The sequence below is a fragment of the Lampris incognitus genome, chromosome 17, assembly GCF_029633865.1.
Source record: "Lampris incognitus isolate fLamInc1 chromosome 17, fLamInc1.hap2, whole genome shotgun sequence".
NCBI classification, from domain to species: Eukaryota; Metazoa; Chordata; class Actinopteri; order Lampriformes; family Lampridae; genus Lampris; species Lampris incognitus.
Window position 1 is genome coordinate 23,123,079 of NC_079227.1, and position 16,030 is coordinate 23,139,108.

The 16,030-nt window shown below is 47.6% G+C and overlaps 1 protein-coding gene across 1 annotated transcript in view; it reads left to right on the forward strand.

Moving 5' to 3' along the window:
• sdk2b (sidekick cell adhesion molecule 2b) overlaps positions 1 to 16,030 on the forward strand; it is a 114,324-nt gene that overhangs the window by 56,530 nt on the left and 41,764 nt on the right. Inside the window, exons 9-16 of the mRNA XM_056297183.1 lie at positions 1,294 to 1,410; positions 1,865 to 2,032; positions 3,954 to 4,056; positions 6,513 to 6,689; positions 8,271 to 8,407; positions 9,642 to 9,789; positions 11,414 to 11,554; positions 15,396 to 15,577. Coding sequence (XP_056153158.1) covers positions 1,294 to 1,410; positions 1,865 to 2,032; positions 3,954 to 4,056; positions 6,513 to 6,689; positions 8,271 to 8,407; positions 9,642 to 9,789; positions 11,414 to 11,554; positions 15,396 to 15,577 — 1,173 coding nt within the window. The remainder of the gene's footprint in view (positions 1 to 1,293; positions 1,411 to 1,864; positions 2,033 to 3,953; positions 4,057 to 6,512; positions 6,690 to 8,270; positions 8,408 to 9,641; positions 9,790 to 11,413; positions 11,555 to 15,395; positions 15,578 to 16,030) is intronic.

Genomic DNA, 16,030 nt, shown 5'->3' on the forward strand with positions numbered 1-16,030 from the left:
CTTTGCGGAGTTGCCATGTTCTCCCCCATTTTCCCCAAAGATTTTCAAATTTGTCTACCCTTAAATTTGCAGAGAACGTAAAACCTTTCCATTAGGTACATCTCTATTGTCACATCTATCTGATTATTTACAGTTGGTCTTAAGAGCTATTCGACAGAGTTGACCCCCCGGCACTTTAGTTACCTACAGAAAATACAGAGTTGGTCTCACAAGCAACAGCCCTCAGCTGGGTCTACTGCTACCTGACAATACTGGTAAATACGCTCAATCGCCTGTAAAAACAGATAATTGCATCTGCTTCTCAATCAACAAGGTAGCTGTTAGCAGAAATTAAATGTATGGTGTGTGTGTGTGTGTGTGTGTGTGTGTGTGTGTGTGTGTGTGTGTGTGTGTGTGTGTGTGTGCATTGTGCACAGAAAATACTCCGCTGTGCCACGTTAACTAGCCGAGTCTAATCATCGGAAAGACTGGGGATGTTTTGTGACCAATACAAACGTGTCACAGATGTGACATGAAAATCACGCGTAATTTTAGTCTCGCTGGGCAGCCGTCTGGCAAGTTTCTGACATCTAATTTTCCGCACTCTGTCTCCATTTTTGCAGCCTTGCTCCACATTGCACTGCGCTATCAGAATTCATGAAATTCCCTGTTTCTGCTCCCCCTGTTCCCCCTCTCTCTCTGTGACGCTGCCTGCTCTCCTTCTCTGCCTACCTCTGAGATCTCATCTTATCACCCACCTCTTCTCGGCTCATTCATCTCTCCACCGCCCTCCCTCGTTCCCTGCTCTGTGTTCCTGATACCGGCAATGCCAAACTCCTCTTCTTACCTTCTTGTCTTCCTTTTCTTTTTGAATGATTTGGTTGGCTGTCACCGTATAAGGCTTTGATTTATTGCTTTTCATGAGCAGGAGTTTTAGGTGTCTATCTGCACCCCCCCCCCCCATCCGTCAGCCTCTCTCTCGGTCTCTTTTCCCTTTCTCCCAGTGCATCTCTCTCTGCGTCTCTGTCTTGCTGTATCAACTGGCTGTCTGAGTGCAAAGAGCAGAAAGGCAGTGGAGGGGTGAAGGCTGTGTCAATCCACAGAGCATTAGCAGGAACAAAGCATTGACTAAACACTTGGATGCAGCAGAGATGCCGCAGAATACAAATGTCTCTCAAGTGGGGTTCTTGCTGAGGATGTTTATATTCTCTCACCTCTCCAGCCCTTCCCACCTTCTCACTTTCACTCTTCCACTGTGCACTCACCATGTGTGTGTGTGTGTGTGTGTGTGTGTGTGTGTGTGTCTACCCTCAGGCATCGCCCCGAATATTACAGCAGGACCTTCAGACAGCACTGTGATAGATGGCATGTCTGTCATCCTGCACTGCGAGACCTCAGGTGCTCCTAGACCTGCTATCACCTGGCAGAAAGGTATTTCTCTCTCTCTCTCTCTCTCTCACACACACACACACACACACACACACACACACACACACACACACACAGGCGCGCACATGTGCACAAGTATACGTACATCCCTGCCAGGGATTATGAACGTGTCTCATCTATTATGCATAGAGCTATAGTTTTTTTCCAAGGCTGAACATATAATGCCCACCCAGAATCCTCGACTATGATTTCACCCTCCTCCATTATGCAAAATTACACTTAAGATCTGCATCCGCATAAGATCTTACATAAAAGATTAGTAAAATCAAGTCATCTCTTCTCTCCCCCCTCTTTTTTCCCCTTTCTCCTCATCTCCTCTCACACTGTCCTTCCCTCTGTCTCCATACCTCCCCCGTCTCTTCTTCTGGCTCACTTTTTTATGTCCTACCTTTCGTCCCTCTAATTTTTTTTCCCCAATCCTCTCCTTTCTCCACAGGCGAGCGCGTGTTGGCTAGCGGCTCGGTCCAGCTGCCCAGGTTCACCCTGCTGGAGTCGGGGAGCCTGCTCATCTCCCCCTCGCACATCTCTGACGCGGGCACCTACACGTGCATGGCCAGCAACTCCCGAGGGATCGACGAGGCGGCTGCCGACCTCGTGGTCTGGGGTGAGTGGGAGGGGGTGGTTGTCAGAGATGGCTGAGATGCCTGTCGCATGCATCGCTTTGCGTGCATGCATATATGTATGACAGATGTTATGTGTTGTGAATACAGAAGTACTCGGAATTGGTGCCGGTGGTAGCCGAATGGTTATGGCACATGCCAAATAACTGCAACGTCCCTGGTTCGATTCCAGCCAGAGACCTGAATCAGGAACGCTTTATTCCATGTATATGCAAGTACAGGAAATTAAACGAAATATTGTTTCCCCCAGCTCGCAGCAGTGCAACACAAAGACAAAAACACATATCCAAAAACTACAAGAACTGCAAGAACACATATATCCAAACTAAACAAAAAAATCACTGTCCGAGGGAACGAACGCCAGCCAAGATGACTGTCGGAACCGCCGGTATGCATGGGCTAGCAGTTAGCTTAGCCTGCCCCGCTTCCGCGTCCTGTCAGACCGCCCTCGGTGTTTGCCTTTGGCAGTGATGTGCAGTCAGGGTAGGCAGTGCCTCACCCAGGCTAATAAGGAAAAAATTTGAATATCATGATAGTTACAAAAAAACTATTATTTATTTATTTATTTATTTATTTATTTATTTATTACGCTGATTTGTTAAGATTGTTGTAAAAATAATTTTTAAAAAATCATGTAAAACTTGTTGTTTTATCAATAAAAGGCATGCCCTATTCAGGACGGCTTGCTCCCAAAGCTAGAATTCGTGAATGCAGGCTGCTGAGGCAGAGTCTGCTTGTGCCTCTCTCTGGCATGTGGGTAAGTACTTACTGCCTACCTAGCCATGGACCTCACTGCACGTTACTGGTCTTCGGGCACAGCTCCGGGCAGGGGTCATGGTCCCTGGGCCCACCGGATGCAGCAGATCAGGCTCCCCCAGCTGATCCAGTGCTAGCTCTCCCAGCCAGACACCCTCAACACACCTCCCCACACTCCACACGATGACACCAAAAACTCAGTCAACGCTAGGCGAGGCCGCCGCTCAGTGTTATCGGAGCTGCCAGTCTGCTTGTGCTAGCAGTTAGCTTAGCCTGCCCCGCTTCCGCGTCCTGTCAGACTGCCCTCGGTGTTTCCTATTCGGGTGCAGCTCCAGACAGGGCCGTGGTCCCTGGGCCCACAGGATACAGCAGACCAAGCTCTCCCAGCCGATCCAGCGCCAGCTCTCCCAGCCATCAAACGAAGGCAAAACTTAGACACAGACGTGGACAAAGACACTGCATGGATGGTACTGGGTGAGGCCACAGCAAACGTGAATTCACGCCGCCATCTTCCCACACCGGTACTGGGTGAGGCCGCCGCAAACGTGAATTCACGCTGCCATCTTCCCACACCGGTACTGGGTGAGGCCGCCACGAACGTGAATTCGTGCCGCCATCTTCCCAACACATCTCGCACCCATCTCTCTCCCCTTGTTTCCTGTCTGCCACTTCACTATCCCCTACCCAATAAGGGCAAAAATGGCAAAAAATAATCTTAAAAAAAAAAATACTCTGAAATATCCTTTGCCAGCACTGAAATGAATCCCCAGTCTTCCGGTCAAGGTGCGTGGCAGTGAAAGAACACATCTTGCAGGTGGAAACGGAGGACGGAGAATTGTTAAGTGTTTCTTTACCGGAGATGTGGAAAAACGAGGTCATGCCACATGAAAATAAAGTCGAAGAAATCCTTTTCAGCGACCAAGGCCCTTTTGTGTGAATGGGTTTTAAATTGTTGTCGGAGTTTACGATTGGAAGCAGTGTCAAAAAAAAAAGCTCGCAAGTTTTTGTCATATTTTCTTTGTCATGAACTGGTTTTGTTGTCTGTGCTCTGTTCTCAAATGATGTTTTCCTTTGCCTTCTCTCCCCCCTACACACACACACACACACACACACACACACACACACACACACACACACACACACACACAGCTCGCACACGGATTACCACACCTCCTCAGGACCAAAGTGTCATCAAAGGAACTAAGGCTGTATTGAGCTGTGGCGTAACACACGACCCCAGTGTAACTGTCAGGTACGTCACATCCATATGCCTGAACATGGACACACACACAGCCCTACCTACACGCACACGTACAAGCATGCACAAATATACAATAGCAGCCACGCACACACGCAAACACATGCAGACCGCACGAACGCACTCATACTCAAGAGACAAACATGAAGCTGCCTTATCCGCACACACACACACACACACAGCCTGCGTCTGCGTGTGTGTGTGTGTGTGTGTGTGTGTGTGTGTGTGTGTGTGTGTGTGTGTGTGTGTGTGTGTGTGTGTGTGTTACCACCAGAAAGCCTCCCTTGCACATCTTGAACAAAGAACTGCAGCGCAAGCGACGCGACGCGCGCACACGCGGCATGCTCACAACCGCAGCTTGTCAAACTAATGCCTGTCGCCAACAGCCACCATCAACAGCGATCAATAGGCCATTCTGTCCCTTTCTGCTGAGATGAGAGGACCCCGCCTGATGAGGCACTGGAGCCCTGCAGTTCTGATGGGTGCAGATCTGCCGCTTGATTCGCAGGTGTCGGGGGGCTCTGACAGGGAGGCCTGTTCTGATGCATGGGCTCGACGAGTGGGAGTAAAGAGATGAAATGGCTCATTAATGAGATTTAATGGGCATGAGAGTTTGCCCAGAGATGTAATGACGAGAACCAACCAAAGCGCAATTGAAAGCAGCTGTCTGCGTGAAAGTTAAGATAAAAAAAAAAAAGAAAGAAAGAAGAGTTTCTAAAAACTGTCTACCTCCCAGTTCCAGTTAGTTGAATTACGTTCGGGATCGCAAGTGATTCATGAATACTTTTTTTTTTCTGAAAATGAAGAGATGCCAATTTTGGCTGTTTTTGCTACTTGAACGGATAGTCTTTATATTCTTTATACTTGGTTGCTTTAGGTTTGACCACTAGATCAAACTGGATTCGATCGAGATTGGATTTGATAGACTAGATTTGATCGGGAAGGAGAGGAAAAAAAATAAGCGTTTGGCCTTTTTTTCCCCCACCTCTACACCCGCGGCTGGGGAGCCGCAGGCCTCTGCGCTTTCGTACCCCCAAGTCGGTCTCACCATAGCCCCCGTCCTCCATTCTTGCACACACCCCTCTCCGGGGCCGGTGTGCCTTCGCCAGGTCCCGCGTGGGTCTGGCACGGTGGACATGATGGTCTCCAACTGTCTTTCGCCGCTGACCGTGTTATGCACGCAGGTCGGGGTTTTCGTTAGCGGTGAGCGAGCTCTCAGTGTCTCCGCATGGGGCGCTTCCCTTTCTCTGGCGTGCCGGATTGAGCAGAAGTTCCTGGCCCTCCAGCTAGGAGCCAGACGTGAGCTTTCCTGCACACGGGGGGGCTGCAACTTGAAATCGCCATTCGACTATGACCTCAGATCAGATGAGACAACCCGCTGAATTTAAGCATATTACTATGGCAACAGGCATGAGCACGAGTCCATGAATACTGGGATGGCATCCAGCGCTTTACCTGTGCCCCCAACCATAGGGTTAGCGGTTGTGCCAGGAAGGGCATCTGGCATAAAATTTTGCCAAATCATTATGTGGATTGACAAGACCACCATCGGTGCTGTGCCCTCACAGGGTACCGATGGAAACTATCAAATCCACTGTTGCGACCCCTGGGAAACAGGGAACAAGCTGAAAGAAGAAGAAAAAGAAGGGGTTTGATCACTAGCTTGAATTCATAGTTAGCTCATTGTTAACTATGAAACCGTTCTGCTTGTGTTTTAGATGTGTTTGACACGGTCAAGTGAAATTAAGAGAGTGAATCAGTAGAGGCATCCTGGGTAGTGTAGCAGTCTAGTCCGTTGTCTACCAACACGGGGATCACCGCTTCGGAGCCCCGTGTTACCTCCGGCTTAGCCGGGCGTCCCTACAGACACAATTGACCGTGTCTGCGGGTGTGTGTCCTGGCCACTGCACTAACACCTCCTCTGGTCGGTCGGGGCACCTGTCAGGGGGGAGGGGGAACTGGGGGGAATAGCGTGATCCTCCCATGTGCTACGTTCCCCTGGTGAAACTCCTCACTGTCAGGTGAAAAGAAACGGCTGGCAACTCCACATGTATCGGAGGAGGCATGTGGTAGTCTGCAGCCCTCCCCGGATCAGCAGAGGGGGTGGAGCAGCGACCGGGACAGCTCAGGAGAGTGGAGTAATTGGCCAGGTACAACTGGGGAGAAAATGGGGGTAAAATCCCCCCCCCAAAAAAAGAGAGTGAATCAGCTTTCTTTGAATGAGGTTAAGAAGGACTATGAAGGGTGTATGGGAAATCTATGGCAGATACGGCGTGCTCATTATTTTCACTGAAGGCAGGGAATGGAGATGTTATGTTACAATGATGGTGATGATGATGATGATGATGGTAACAGTTACACTGTCAACCATGATGACAGTGTTGGTAATGGTGAAGACATTATCATTAAGAGCTCAGCTGATGGTTACGATCCTGGAAATTTTGTTCCAGGCACATTTGGGAGAAGGAGGGCTCGGTCATCAATGCTCAGTCCATTCCTCGCATGCGGCTGGATGCAGACGGCACCCTGCACATCTCTCAGACCTGGTCGGGCGACATAGGGACCTATACCTGCAGAGTCACCTCAGTGGGAGGCAACGACTCCCGCAGCGCACACCTCCGTGTCAGGTAAAACACCCTCTAGCACCCTCGCATCATGTTCTTACCAGGTTTTCTCTCTCTCTCTCTCTCTCTCTCTCTCTCTCTCTCTCTCTCTCTCTCTCTCTCTCTCTCTCTCACATGCTTCCTTTCACATTCTGAACAAAGAGACAAGAAGGAGCATGTTAGCTATGACAACTGGTCTGTGTGTGTGTGTGTGTGTGTGTGTGTGTGTGTGTGTGTGTGTGTGTGTGTGTGTGTGTGTGTGTGTGTGTGTGTGTGTGCAGTATCCCATGTGTACAAGTACACAGACGGACACACATCACCTCCTGTACCTTCCTTCCTTTGACACTCTCACCCTTCACCAGCTCTGGCTCATTTTAACATGAACCAGACCTCCTCCTCCCCCGACTCTCTTACTAAACCCAGTGGAGCCCCCCACCCAATGGCTCTCTCATAGTCTCTATTTGTCTATAACCCCCCCCCCAAAAAGACACACAAGTCATCTTTAAGCCTACCTTGTCTTTGCAGCTATCTGCTACTTGTCTCCTTTAGCACAGGGTGAATTGATGCATCAGAAATTGGAATAGATTAAATATAAATGAGACATCCCACTTTTCACAGGGCTGAACTGACTGACTGACTAAATAACTGTCTATCGGACTTTGTCTGCGTATCTCTCCATTTTTGTCTGGTTGGCTGGCTGTCTTGCCCGAGTTACTGTCTATCTGTTCATTGCTTTACAGTTTATCTATTGATCTGTCTGTCTCTCCACTTATCTGAATTCATGGCTGAATGAATTAACGATCCAGGGTTTTGTATATCTCTGTGATTCAGTAGATTTGGCCTTGTCTGTGTGTTTTCTTTCTCTTTCTATCCTTACAGCAGTCTTCTAAGCCCTCTCAGTCCCATTCCTCCTAGGTGACACCTGTCTCCTTCCCTTTGCCTATCCATCCATCTTGACAAGCAAAACCATTTTGTCTTGCCGTCTCTCCATCATCTGTCTGTTGTGTCTGGGTAAACACTCAACTATACATTTCTACCCCCCCCCCATTTTTCTCCCCAATTGTACCTGGGCAATCACCTCGCTCTCTGATCCCGGTTACTGCTCCACCCCCTCTGCTGATCCAGGGAGGGCTGCGGACTACCACATGCCTCCTCTGATACATGTGGAGTCACCAGCAGCTTCTTTTCACCTGACAGTGAGGAGTTTTGCCAGGGGGACGTAGTGCGTGGGAGGATCACGCCCCCCCCCCCCCCCGAACAGGCACCCTGACTGTCCAGAGGAGACGCTGGTGCAGCGACCAGGACACATACCCACATCCGGCTTCCCACCTGCAGACACGGCCAATTGTGTCTGTAGGAACACCCGACCAAGCCGGAGGTAACACGGGCATTTGAACCACCGATCCCCGTGTTGGTAGGCAATGGAATAGACCGCCACGCCACCCAGATGCCCCGCCACTCAACTTTATATTTGTGCAAAAAACACAGTAGAAAAAATGCTCAGCAAACCTCTGGCCCGAGAGGAGGATTTGTGTCTATAGGAGAGATGTGGTCATTTGATATCTCCTCTTAGTCTCTCTCTCCTTTCTGCTTTTCCTGCATCAGGCAGCTGCCCCATGCCCCAGAGAACCCTACGGCAGTGTTGAGCACATCAGAGAAGAGAGCTATCAACCTGACCTGGGCCAAGCCATTTGATGGCAATAGTCCCCTCATTCGCTACATCCTGGAGGTGTCTGAGAACAGTAAGTCAACCCCCTGCCACAGATAATAGGTCAGGAATCCATCTATTCAATCTTCTTTTCTCGGTGATACACTTGCAGGTATTCTTTCTATCCGTCTACGCAACTTTCAAGTCAATGCATTATTTCTAATAAGTTATTACATTTGGGGCAAGCTAGTCAGTCTGTTATGCTCAATAATGCCTCAATCAGTGAGCGCGCTTGTTTAGTTTTTGGGGGGATTTTTTTCATCGCAAGAAGCCTGTTTGCTTTGCGAGTGGAACATTTTAGATGCCCATGGACAAAACCTGCGACCGTATTCAGTAAAAGTAAATAATAAATCTCGTTGTTCTGAATTGCAAATTGGACATGTGCGGCTCTTTCAATTTTCTAGGTAGCGTGAGTTTACTTCCAGCAGCATATTCTGCTAAACTGGCATTTATGTAGAATAATGATAGGCTTTTTTTTTCTTTTTTTTTTACGTGAACATTGTGTTCTCATTCTCCAATTTTTACCCCTCTCTCCTCTTCTCCAGCATAATTTAGTCTACTTTTTGAATTAGATTCTAAAATGAGAAACTCACCTTCGACAAAATGGGACCGACCAGAAAGATTTGGCAGAACTTTTTTTCTCCCTCTTTTTCTCCCCAATTGTACCTGGCCAATTACCCCACTCTTCCGAGCCGTCCCGATTTCTGCTCCACCCCCTCTGCCTATCCGGGAGGGCTGCAGACTACCACATGCCTCCTCCGATACATGTGGAGTCACCAGCCGCTTCTTTTCACCTGACAGTGAGGCATTTCGCCAGGGGGACATATTGCGTGGGAGGATCACACTATTCCCCCCAGTTCCCCTGAACAGATGCCCCCCGGCTGAGCAGCGGAGGCGCTAGTGCAGTGACCAGGACACATACCCACATCCGGCTTCCCACCCACAGACATGGCCAATTGTGTCTGTAGGGACACCCGACCAAGCCAGAGGTAACACGGGGATTCAAACCGGCAATCCCCGTGTTGGTAGGCAACGAAAGAGACCGCTACGCCACCCGGATGCCCTATTTGGCAGAACTATTAAACTCGCTATTCAATATTCCTAGCTAAAGCCACTTACTCGCGATATCACGGTGTTTTGAAGAATGCTGCCCTTGAAATACTTGGAGTATTACTCAAACTATGAGCAATTAACTGCCAACGTAATACTCTGCAAAACAATGAATATTTCGAATAAACCTGTCTCTTTATCAATTCTCTTCACCAAAGATGCTCCCTGGGCCATCCTGCTGGCCAACATCGAGCCAGAGTCTGCAGCAGTGACAGTCAGCGGTTTGATCCCTGCTCGCTCCTATCAGTTCCGCCTATGTGCCGTCAACGATGTGGGCAGGGGCCAGTTCAGCAAGGAGACCGACCGGTGAGATAGAGACACACGTCACACCGACCCAACCTGAGAATTTACCACTTACCCTTGATTACCGTTCAATCCCTCGCTTATTGATAATACGCTGACACGGTGCCAAGGCTGACCGCCCCCGCTTAACAAAGTCACGCTAAACCGATTCAGTTCCTGTGGCGCATGCCTAGTCGGTGTATTTGTTATTTATTTGTTCATTGACTTATCTAATGATTTATTGATTTACCTGATAAGTTGTCAAAGATGTTTAACCAGGAACCCCCCTTGAGACATTAAGTTCAACCAGTTGGGACATTTTGGATTCTTTCCGAGCGAACCTATGAGACCATTTTGCAGGGGTATTTTGTTGTGTTTTGTAGTCCTTTGTGTCCTGCATTTGGGCAAGGATTTGTGAATGCTCATTTGGGATTTTTCTTTATTATATTTAGTCTCTCTTATTATCTCTGTCTTTTGCATCAAACACACTAGCAAGCAATAACTCGGTGCAGGGACTGTGTTTTTAGCCAAGTTTGTGTGAATATGCAAGGTAATGAACTTTGTGGGAATGGTCACATTAAACAGAGGACATCATGTAATTGGAAATAATGGTGGTAATGTGGGGAAAAAACGGTGTCAGCTGGAGCAGTGACAGTAAAAATTAATCACACAGTATATTACAGTTATATTTCCAAGGCGGCCAGTGAAACTGATCCCCTCACTCCAGGGTGTACATCTCCTGTTTGTTTATTGGTGAAGGGGAATACGTGTGTGTAAGCCCGGCAAACAGGAGAAACACACACACACACACAAACATGCACAAACACACACGCCGCACAAACCCTTCTTTCATTCTAAAAGCAAAAGGAGGGATTTAGATGCCCCAGGAGAAAGAGGGGGAGATCAAGTTTGGCCTCACATAACTTACAGTAGCCCCCCGTACACACACACACACACACACCATTCAGCCCATACACCAGTCCGTCACACTAGCTCACACCACAAGCTCCTCTAGCCAGAGCAGATCCACAGGGCTCACTGCAGTGTGCTCAGAGAGAGATGGCGGGGAGCCGTTCGTGACGCCATTTGATCCCGAACCACAACCATTGATCTCCAGGTGATTTCTCATCGCCTGTCATCTTCTGGGAGCTCTCGGTTTTTTACTGGCGTAAGGATATATGGAGTGTATGTGGCTAAATTGATTTAGCATCCCCCCCCCCCCCCCGAGTTATTCCACCATGGTATTAGCTCAGTCTGTTAGGGTGGTCACCAGCTATTGTGACATAGTGGGGTAATATTATTTAAACCGTTTTATTTTAACGGCCAAGGTTTTGACAGAGGAATGAAAAAGCAAGAAACAGTTGGGGGGGGGGGGGCACAGCGGATAAACAGCAACTAACTTGGCTCAAACAGTTCTACAGCGTTCACCTTCAAACAGCCTATGTGCCATTAGGGGTTTCTGTTGGATAAAACACTGAGTCTATTTCAAAACCATAAATTTTTACCATGAAATAAAGCAGAACTCATTGTCACTCACTGCTGTTACACAGGAAATGTTTCTTGTAACGTTTCTCTTATGTGTGTCGGTCTGCACACGTGTGGGCATGTGCTTACTTATGTTTATGTGTGTGTTGTGTGTGTCTTGTAGTGTCTCTCTCCCAGAGGAGCCCCCCAGTGCCCCCCCACAAAATGTCATTGCCAGTGGGCGGACAAATCAGTCCATCATGATCCAGTGGCAGCCCCCACCCGAGAGCCACCAGAATGGCATCCTCAGGGGCTACAGCATCCGGTAATTGACCACTTTTTGTTGCTTACCATTTATGTGACATGTGGCCGCTACAGAGCCAACACCCGGCTTTGTCCAGTGTGAGGTTGAGATATGCCCCACTCGCCTCAGACTAGCTTTGATGAGATGAGAGTGTCAATGTCCAGATTTGCCCAGGTTTTTGGGAGAGATAGGAGCAGGATGCACCTCATCCTTACCCTGCACCGCACCAAAAGTGTCAAGAGCAAAAGCGTTCAAGCTGCTGCTGCTGTAGACATCAAGCTCAGTTGTGCCCAATTGCCTATCAAACTTGTAGTAGAGATGTTACAACAGGAAGAAATCTCCAACTGCAATTTGTTCCTGCTTTATTTTTTGTTTTTTATTTTGAGATACTTTATTAATCCCCGTGGAGAAATTACGCTCTGCATTTAACCCATCCTAGCTGTGTAGCTAGGAGCAGTGGGCAGCCGCCATGCAGCACCTTGGGACCAACTCCAGTTCTACTTTCCATTGCCTCGGTCAGGGGCACAGACTGGAGTATTAATCCTAACATGCATGTCTTTTTGATGGTGGGGGAAACCGGCACACCCGGAGAAAACCCACCGCAGACATGAACATGCAAACTCCACACAGACGTGGCATGACCCCCAAGGTTGGACAACCCCGGGGTTCGAATCCAGGACCTTCTTGCTTTGAGGCGACGGCGCTAACCACTGGGCCACTGTGCCACCCAATGGTTATTTATGGTTAACTTTACGTAAACGTGCATAAAGTCAGCTGCAGTTCATCTTCATGTTATTACTCTGGGTGCTGGCATCATGCTGCTTACTGCTGCTACACTGACGGCTCCTCTTTACCGCCATGTCTCATTGGAAATGAATGACTTTTATCACTCATGATGGTTTTGGCGTGAGAGCAAGGTTGGGGAAACGAACGCATCTCTTCTGACTCTGAATGGATGCTCACTGAATACACTGTTTTGATTATACGGTGTTGTGCTGTACGAATGCAGTTCATTAAATGATCAACATAGAAACAAAAATAGACTGCCATTCACCTCTCTAAAGACTGCATTTTTATACACCTCCTCATTCGGTCTTACTTGTTCTGTTTACTTGTTCTGTGCATTATTTAGCACTCCGTAAACATTTTTGAATTCATAACATTCTTACTGTATCCTGGTAAACAATGATTACAGGGTCACTTTTCACTGTTGTACTTTAAATTCATATGCTTTCGGTAAGAGGCCACTTCCTGCTTAACACAACGTTGCCAGCTTTAATACAGGTAAAAACAGTAGAGTGCTGATTGTAACTGCAGTAAACGTGTAATTAGTTTGGTTCTTTGTGGGACTTGTTATTCATTACAGCTGAATAAAACAGCAGGTGTTATCCAGACAGTCTGTGCCGTCACCTTGTTGAGTTAATGGTTGGCGTTGGTCGGTGCTTTGTCTCCTCCCTGCTGTCACGCTGGTGTACTGCAAGTCATGACCAGCCTGAGGACAGTTGCCGAGCCCTCAACAGTTTGAGAGAGGCCAGATAATCATCAACTGCTTACATCGTAGCAAAACAATTACACTGAAAGCAGAGCCAGGGCAGTGCTTGTAAAGTGGGAGCAGGAGCATTGGCAGAGACAGTAACATTAATCTCTGCTGTCTTGATGCATGCTCAACAATACAGGTAAGGAAATCACAAGAGTTGAATCAGTTCATCTGGATACAGCGTTTATTGAGAGAAACGTTTTCATCATTCATCTAATGCCCCTTTTCCACTACATGGTGCCGGCTCAGCTCGGCTCGCTTCTGTGTCGTTTTCCATTACCGTAACAGTACCCCCTCAGTGTAGCTGGATTTTTTGGCTCTCTTGTTTTTTTTTTTCAATTTCAAAATGTACTTTTAAGATAACTCCGCTTCGGGGCGTTCGGGTAGCGTAGCGGTCTATTCCGTTGCCTACCAACACGGGATTGACGGGTCGAATCCCTGTGTTACCTCTGGCTTGGTTGGGCGTCCTTACAGACATGATTGGCTGTGTCTGCGGGTGGGAAGTTGGATGTGGGTATTTGTCCTGATCGCTGCACTGGCACCTCCTCTGGTCGGTCGCGGCGTTCCCCAGATCGGCAGAGAGGAGGTGGAGCAGTGACTGGGACGGCTCGGGGTAATTGGCCAGATATAATTGGGGGTGGGGGTAGATAACTTCGCTTCAACCGCTTTGGTATATAAAATGCCGGGTGATATCTCATGCATGCACTGAATACGCAGTGATGCAAAATGATGCCGTGACGCATTTCTCTGACCAATCGGAGGTCTGCATTGATTTCGGTACCCGCTCTAGTTTTTTTTTGGAACCTCGACAAAAGTTGTACCAGAAAAGTGGTAACAGTTACCAAAATGCTGGTACTTTCCAGTAATGGAAAACGAAAAAAAGGGCGAGTTGAGTCGAGCTGGTACCATGTCGTGGAAAAGGGGCATAAGTGACCTCTTCAGTCTCAGCTGACTGCAGGTATCCCCACCCTTATAAACAATACAGTGGTATAACGACTGAAACCAACGCGATCAGTTTTATATGCAAATTGCAGTGACAATGCCATGAATGGGGAGTCAAAGGGGCCATCTAGTATGTGAAGAGGGAACGACGTGAACGGAGTGGAGGGGCCTAAGAGTACATCTGTCGCCACCATACAATGCTGTTATTGCAACTATTCCCCAGTCCCTAATATTTATTCCCCTGGATACCTTGTCATGGTAGAGACACTTGTGTGTACCAATGATCGCAAGAGCTGTGCTGTCCAGAGCTTGGCTCCTGATAGGGTCACCCAAAGTGGATAGGTCAAGGGGGAGGTTCCAGACAAAGTGCGATCCAACAAAGACCTCAACGGCAGAACTTGCGGAAGATAATGTCAGTGAAGGCGGATGAAGGCTGCATCAGAGGTTGGTCCCCAATCGTCTCGGTTCTCCATGCCATTGGACTCGGGCCACCGCCTGCCAAGGACCATGTGGTGGCTGCAGGTGCATTAGCCACTCCAAGTAAAAAGCTGTCACACGCAGGCGTCCTCCCGCAAGGACACCAACAAGGACCTAGAAGGAGGACAGTCATACTCGACCCCAAGTGACCACTGATGATGATTCCCCAATCCTCTGTGAATAGTACACATGGCCATTGTAACTCTAGATAATGGTCATGGCAATTTGCATATGAAACCGATTGTTGTTTTCGGCGTTATGCCACTGTATTGTTTATAAGGGTGGGGATACCTGCAGTCAGTTGAGACTGAAGAGGACACGTAGATGAGTGATGAAACGTTTCTCTCAAACGTTGTGTCCAGATGAACTGATTCAACTTTCTGTAATTAATCTGTGCTCTCAAAGCACAATGTCGACTACGGAGGCTGATAGGGATTTGGTAACTTGTTCAAGGACACTGGTGAGGGGGCGAAAGTCTGCTGTTAAATGATTTTGAATCAAGGTCTTCCGGTTGAAGGACGTTCTCCCTAATCACAGTATGACTCTGCTGACTCATTTATTTTAATTAGAATATTAAAACCAAACTTCTTGGAAAAGTATCTTGGATATTTTACCTTTGCGTCTCCTGTGGTTCAATTAACCGAGCCAGGGTGATATAGTCATATATCTCTCTCAAGACTGACCGATATAGTCATGTAAAACACAGTTGCATGTGTTACTCTTTGACATTACTCCCATTTAACTCTGCAGGCTTTCTTTCTTCAATAGAATAATTTTTCCCATTCAGGAAGCAACATATAGAGTGCATCACAGCAAATATTCTAAGCCTAACTCACACCTGCTCAACAATGCACTTATCCCATAAATAAACGTCTAGCATTAAACATTATTGTATCTTTATCACAGATACCGCCTTACTGGACTACCTGTGGACTACCAGACCAAGAACATCTCCAACCCAGATGTCACCAACCTGCTACTGGAGGACCTCATCATCTGGACTAACTATGAGATCGAGGTGGCTGCTTACAATGGGGCAGGACTGGGCACTTTCAGCCACAAGGTCACAGAGTGGACACTCCAAGGAGGTGAGGACACACACCAGTTTTCTCTACCCACCTCCAAAACGATAACATTTTTCAAGTCGGTTGAAATGTAAGACATCGAAGATTGTTTACTTTGGTTCCATCTTTGCTAGCTTTTATTGTGGTGCTGGCTACAGCCATTCAGATATTCTCATTTGAAAGCTTTTATTGTGGTAAATATGCAAACTTTTAGCACTGTAAAACACACTTCACTCCTATTCAAAACATACATCATGAGTCAAAATTGAATTTTATTGACATCTAAGGTGAAAGCATGGTCCTTATAATGTGCACAAATAACAACTCTGCTGGCTGACTTGCAAGTGTGTACATCTCTGTGTGTGGCTGTTTTGTGAAACCTAATGCTGAATGGATTCCCAATTGTATCCCAGTGCTTTGTCAATACCGCCAAAAAAAAAAGGTGTGAAACTCTTCTTAAATCCACAAGCAGTTCAC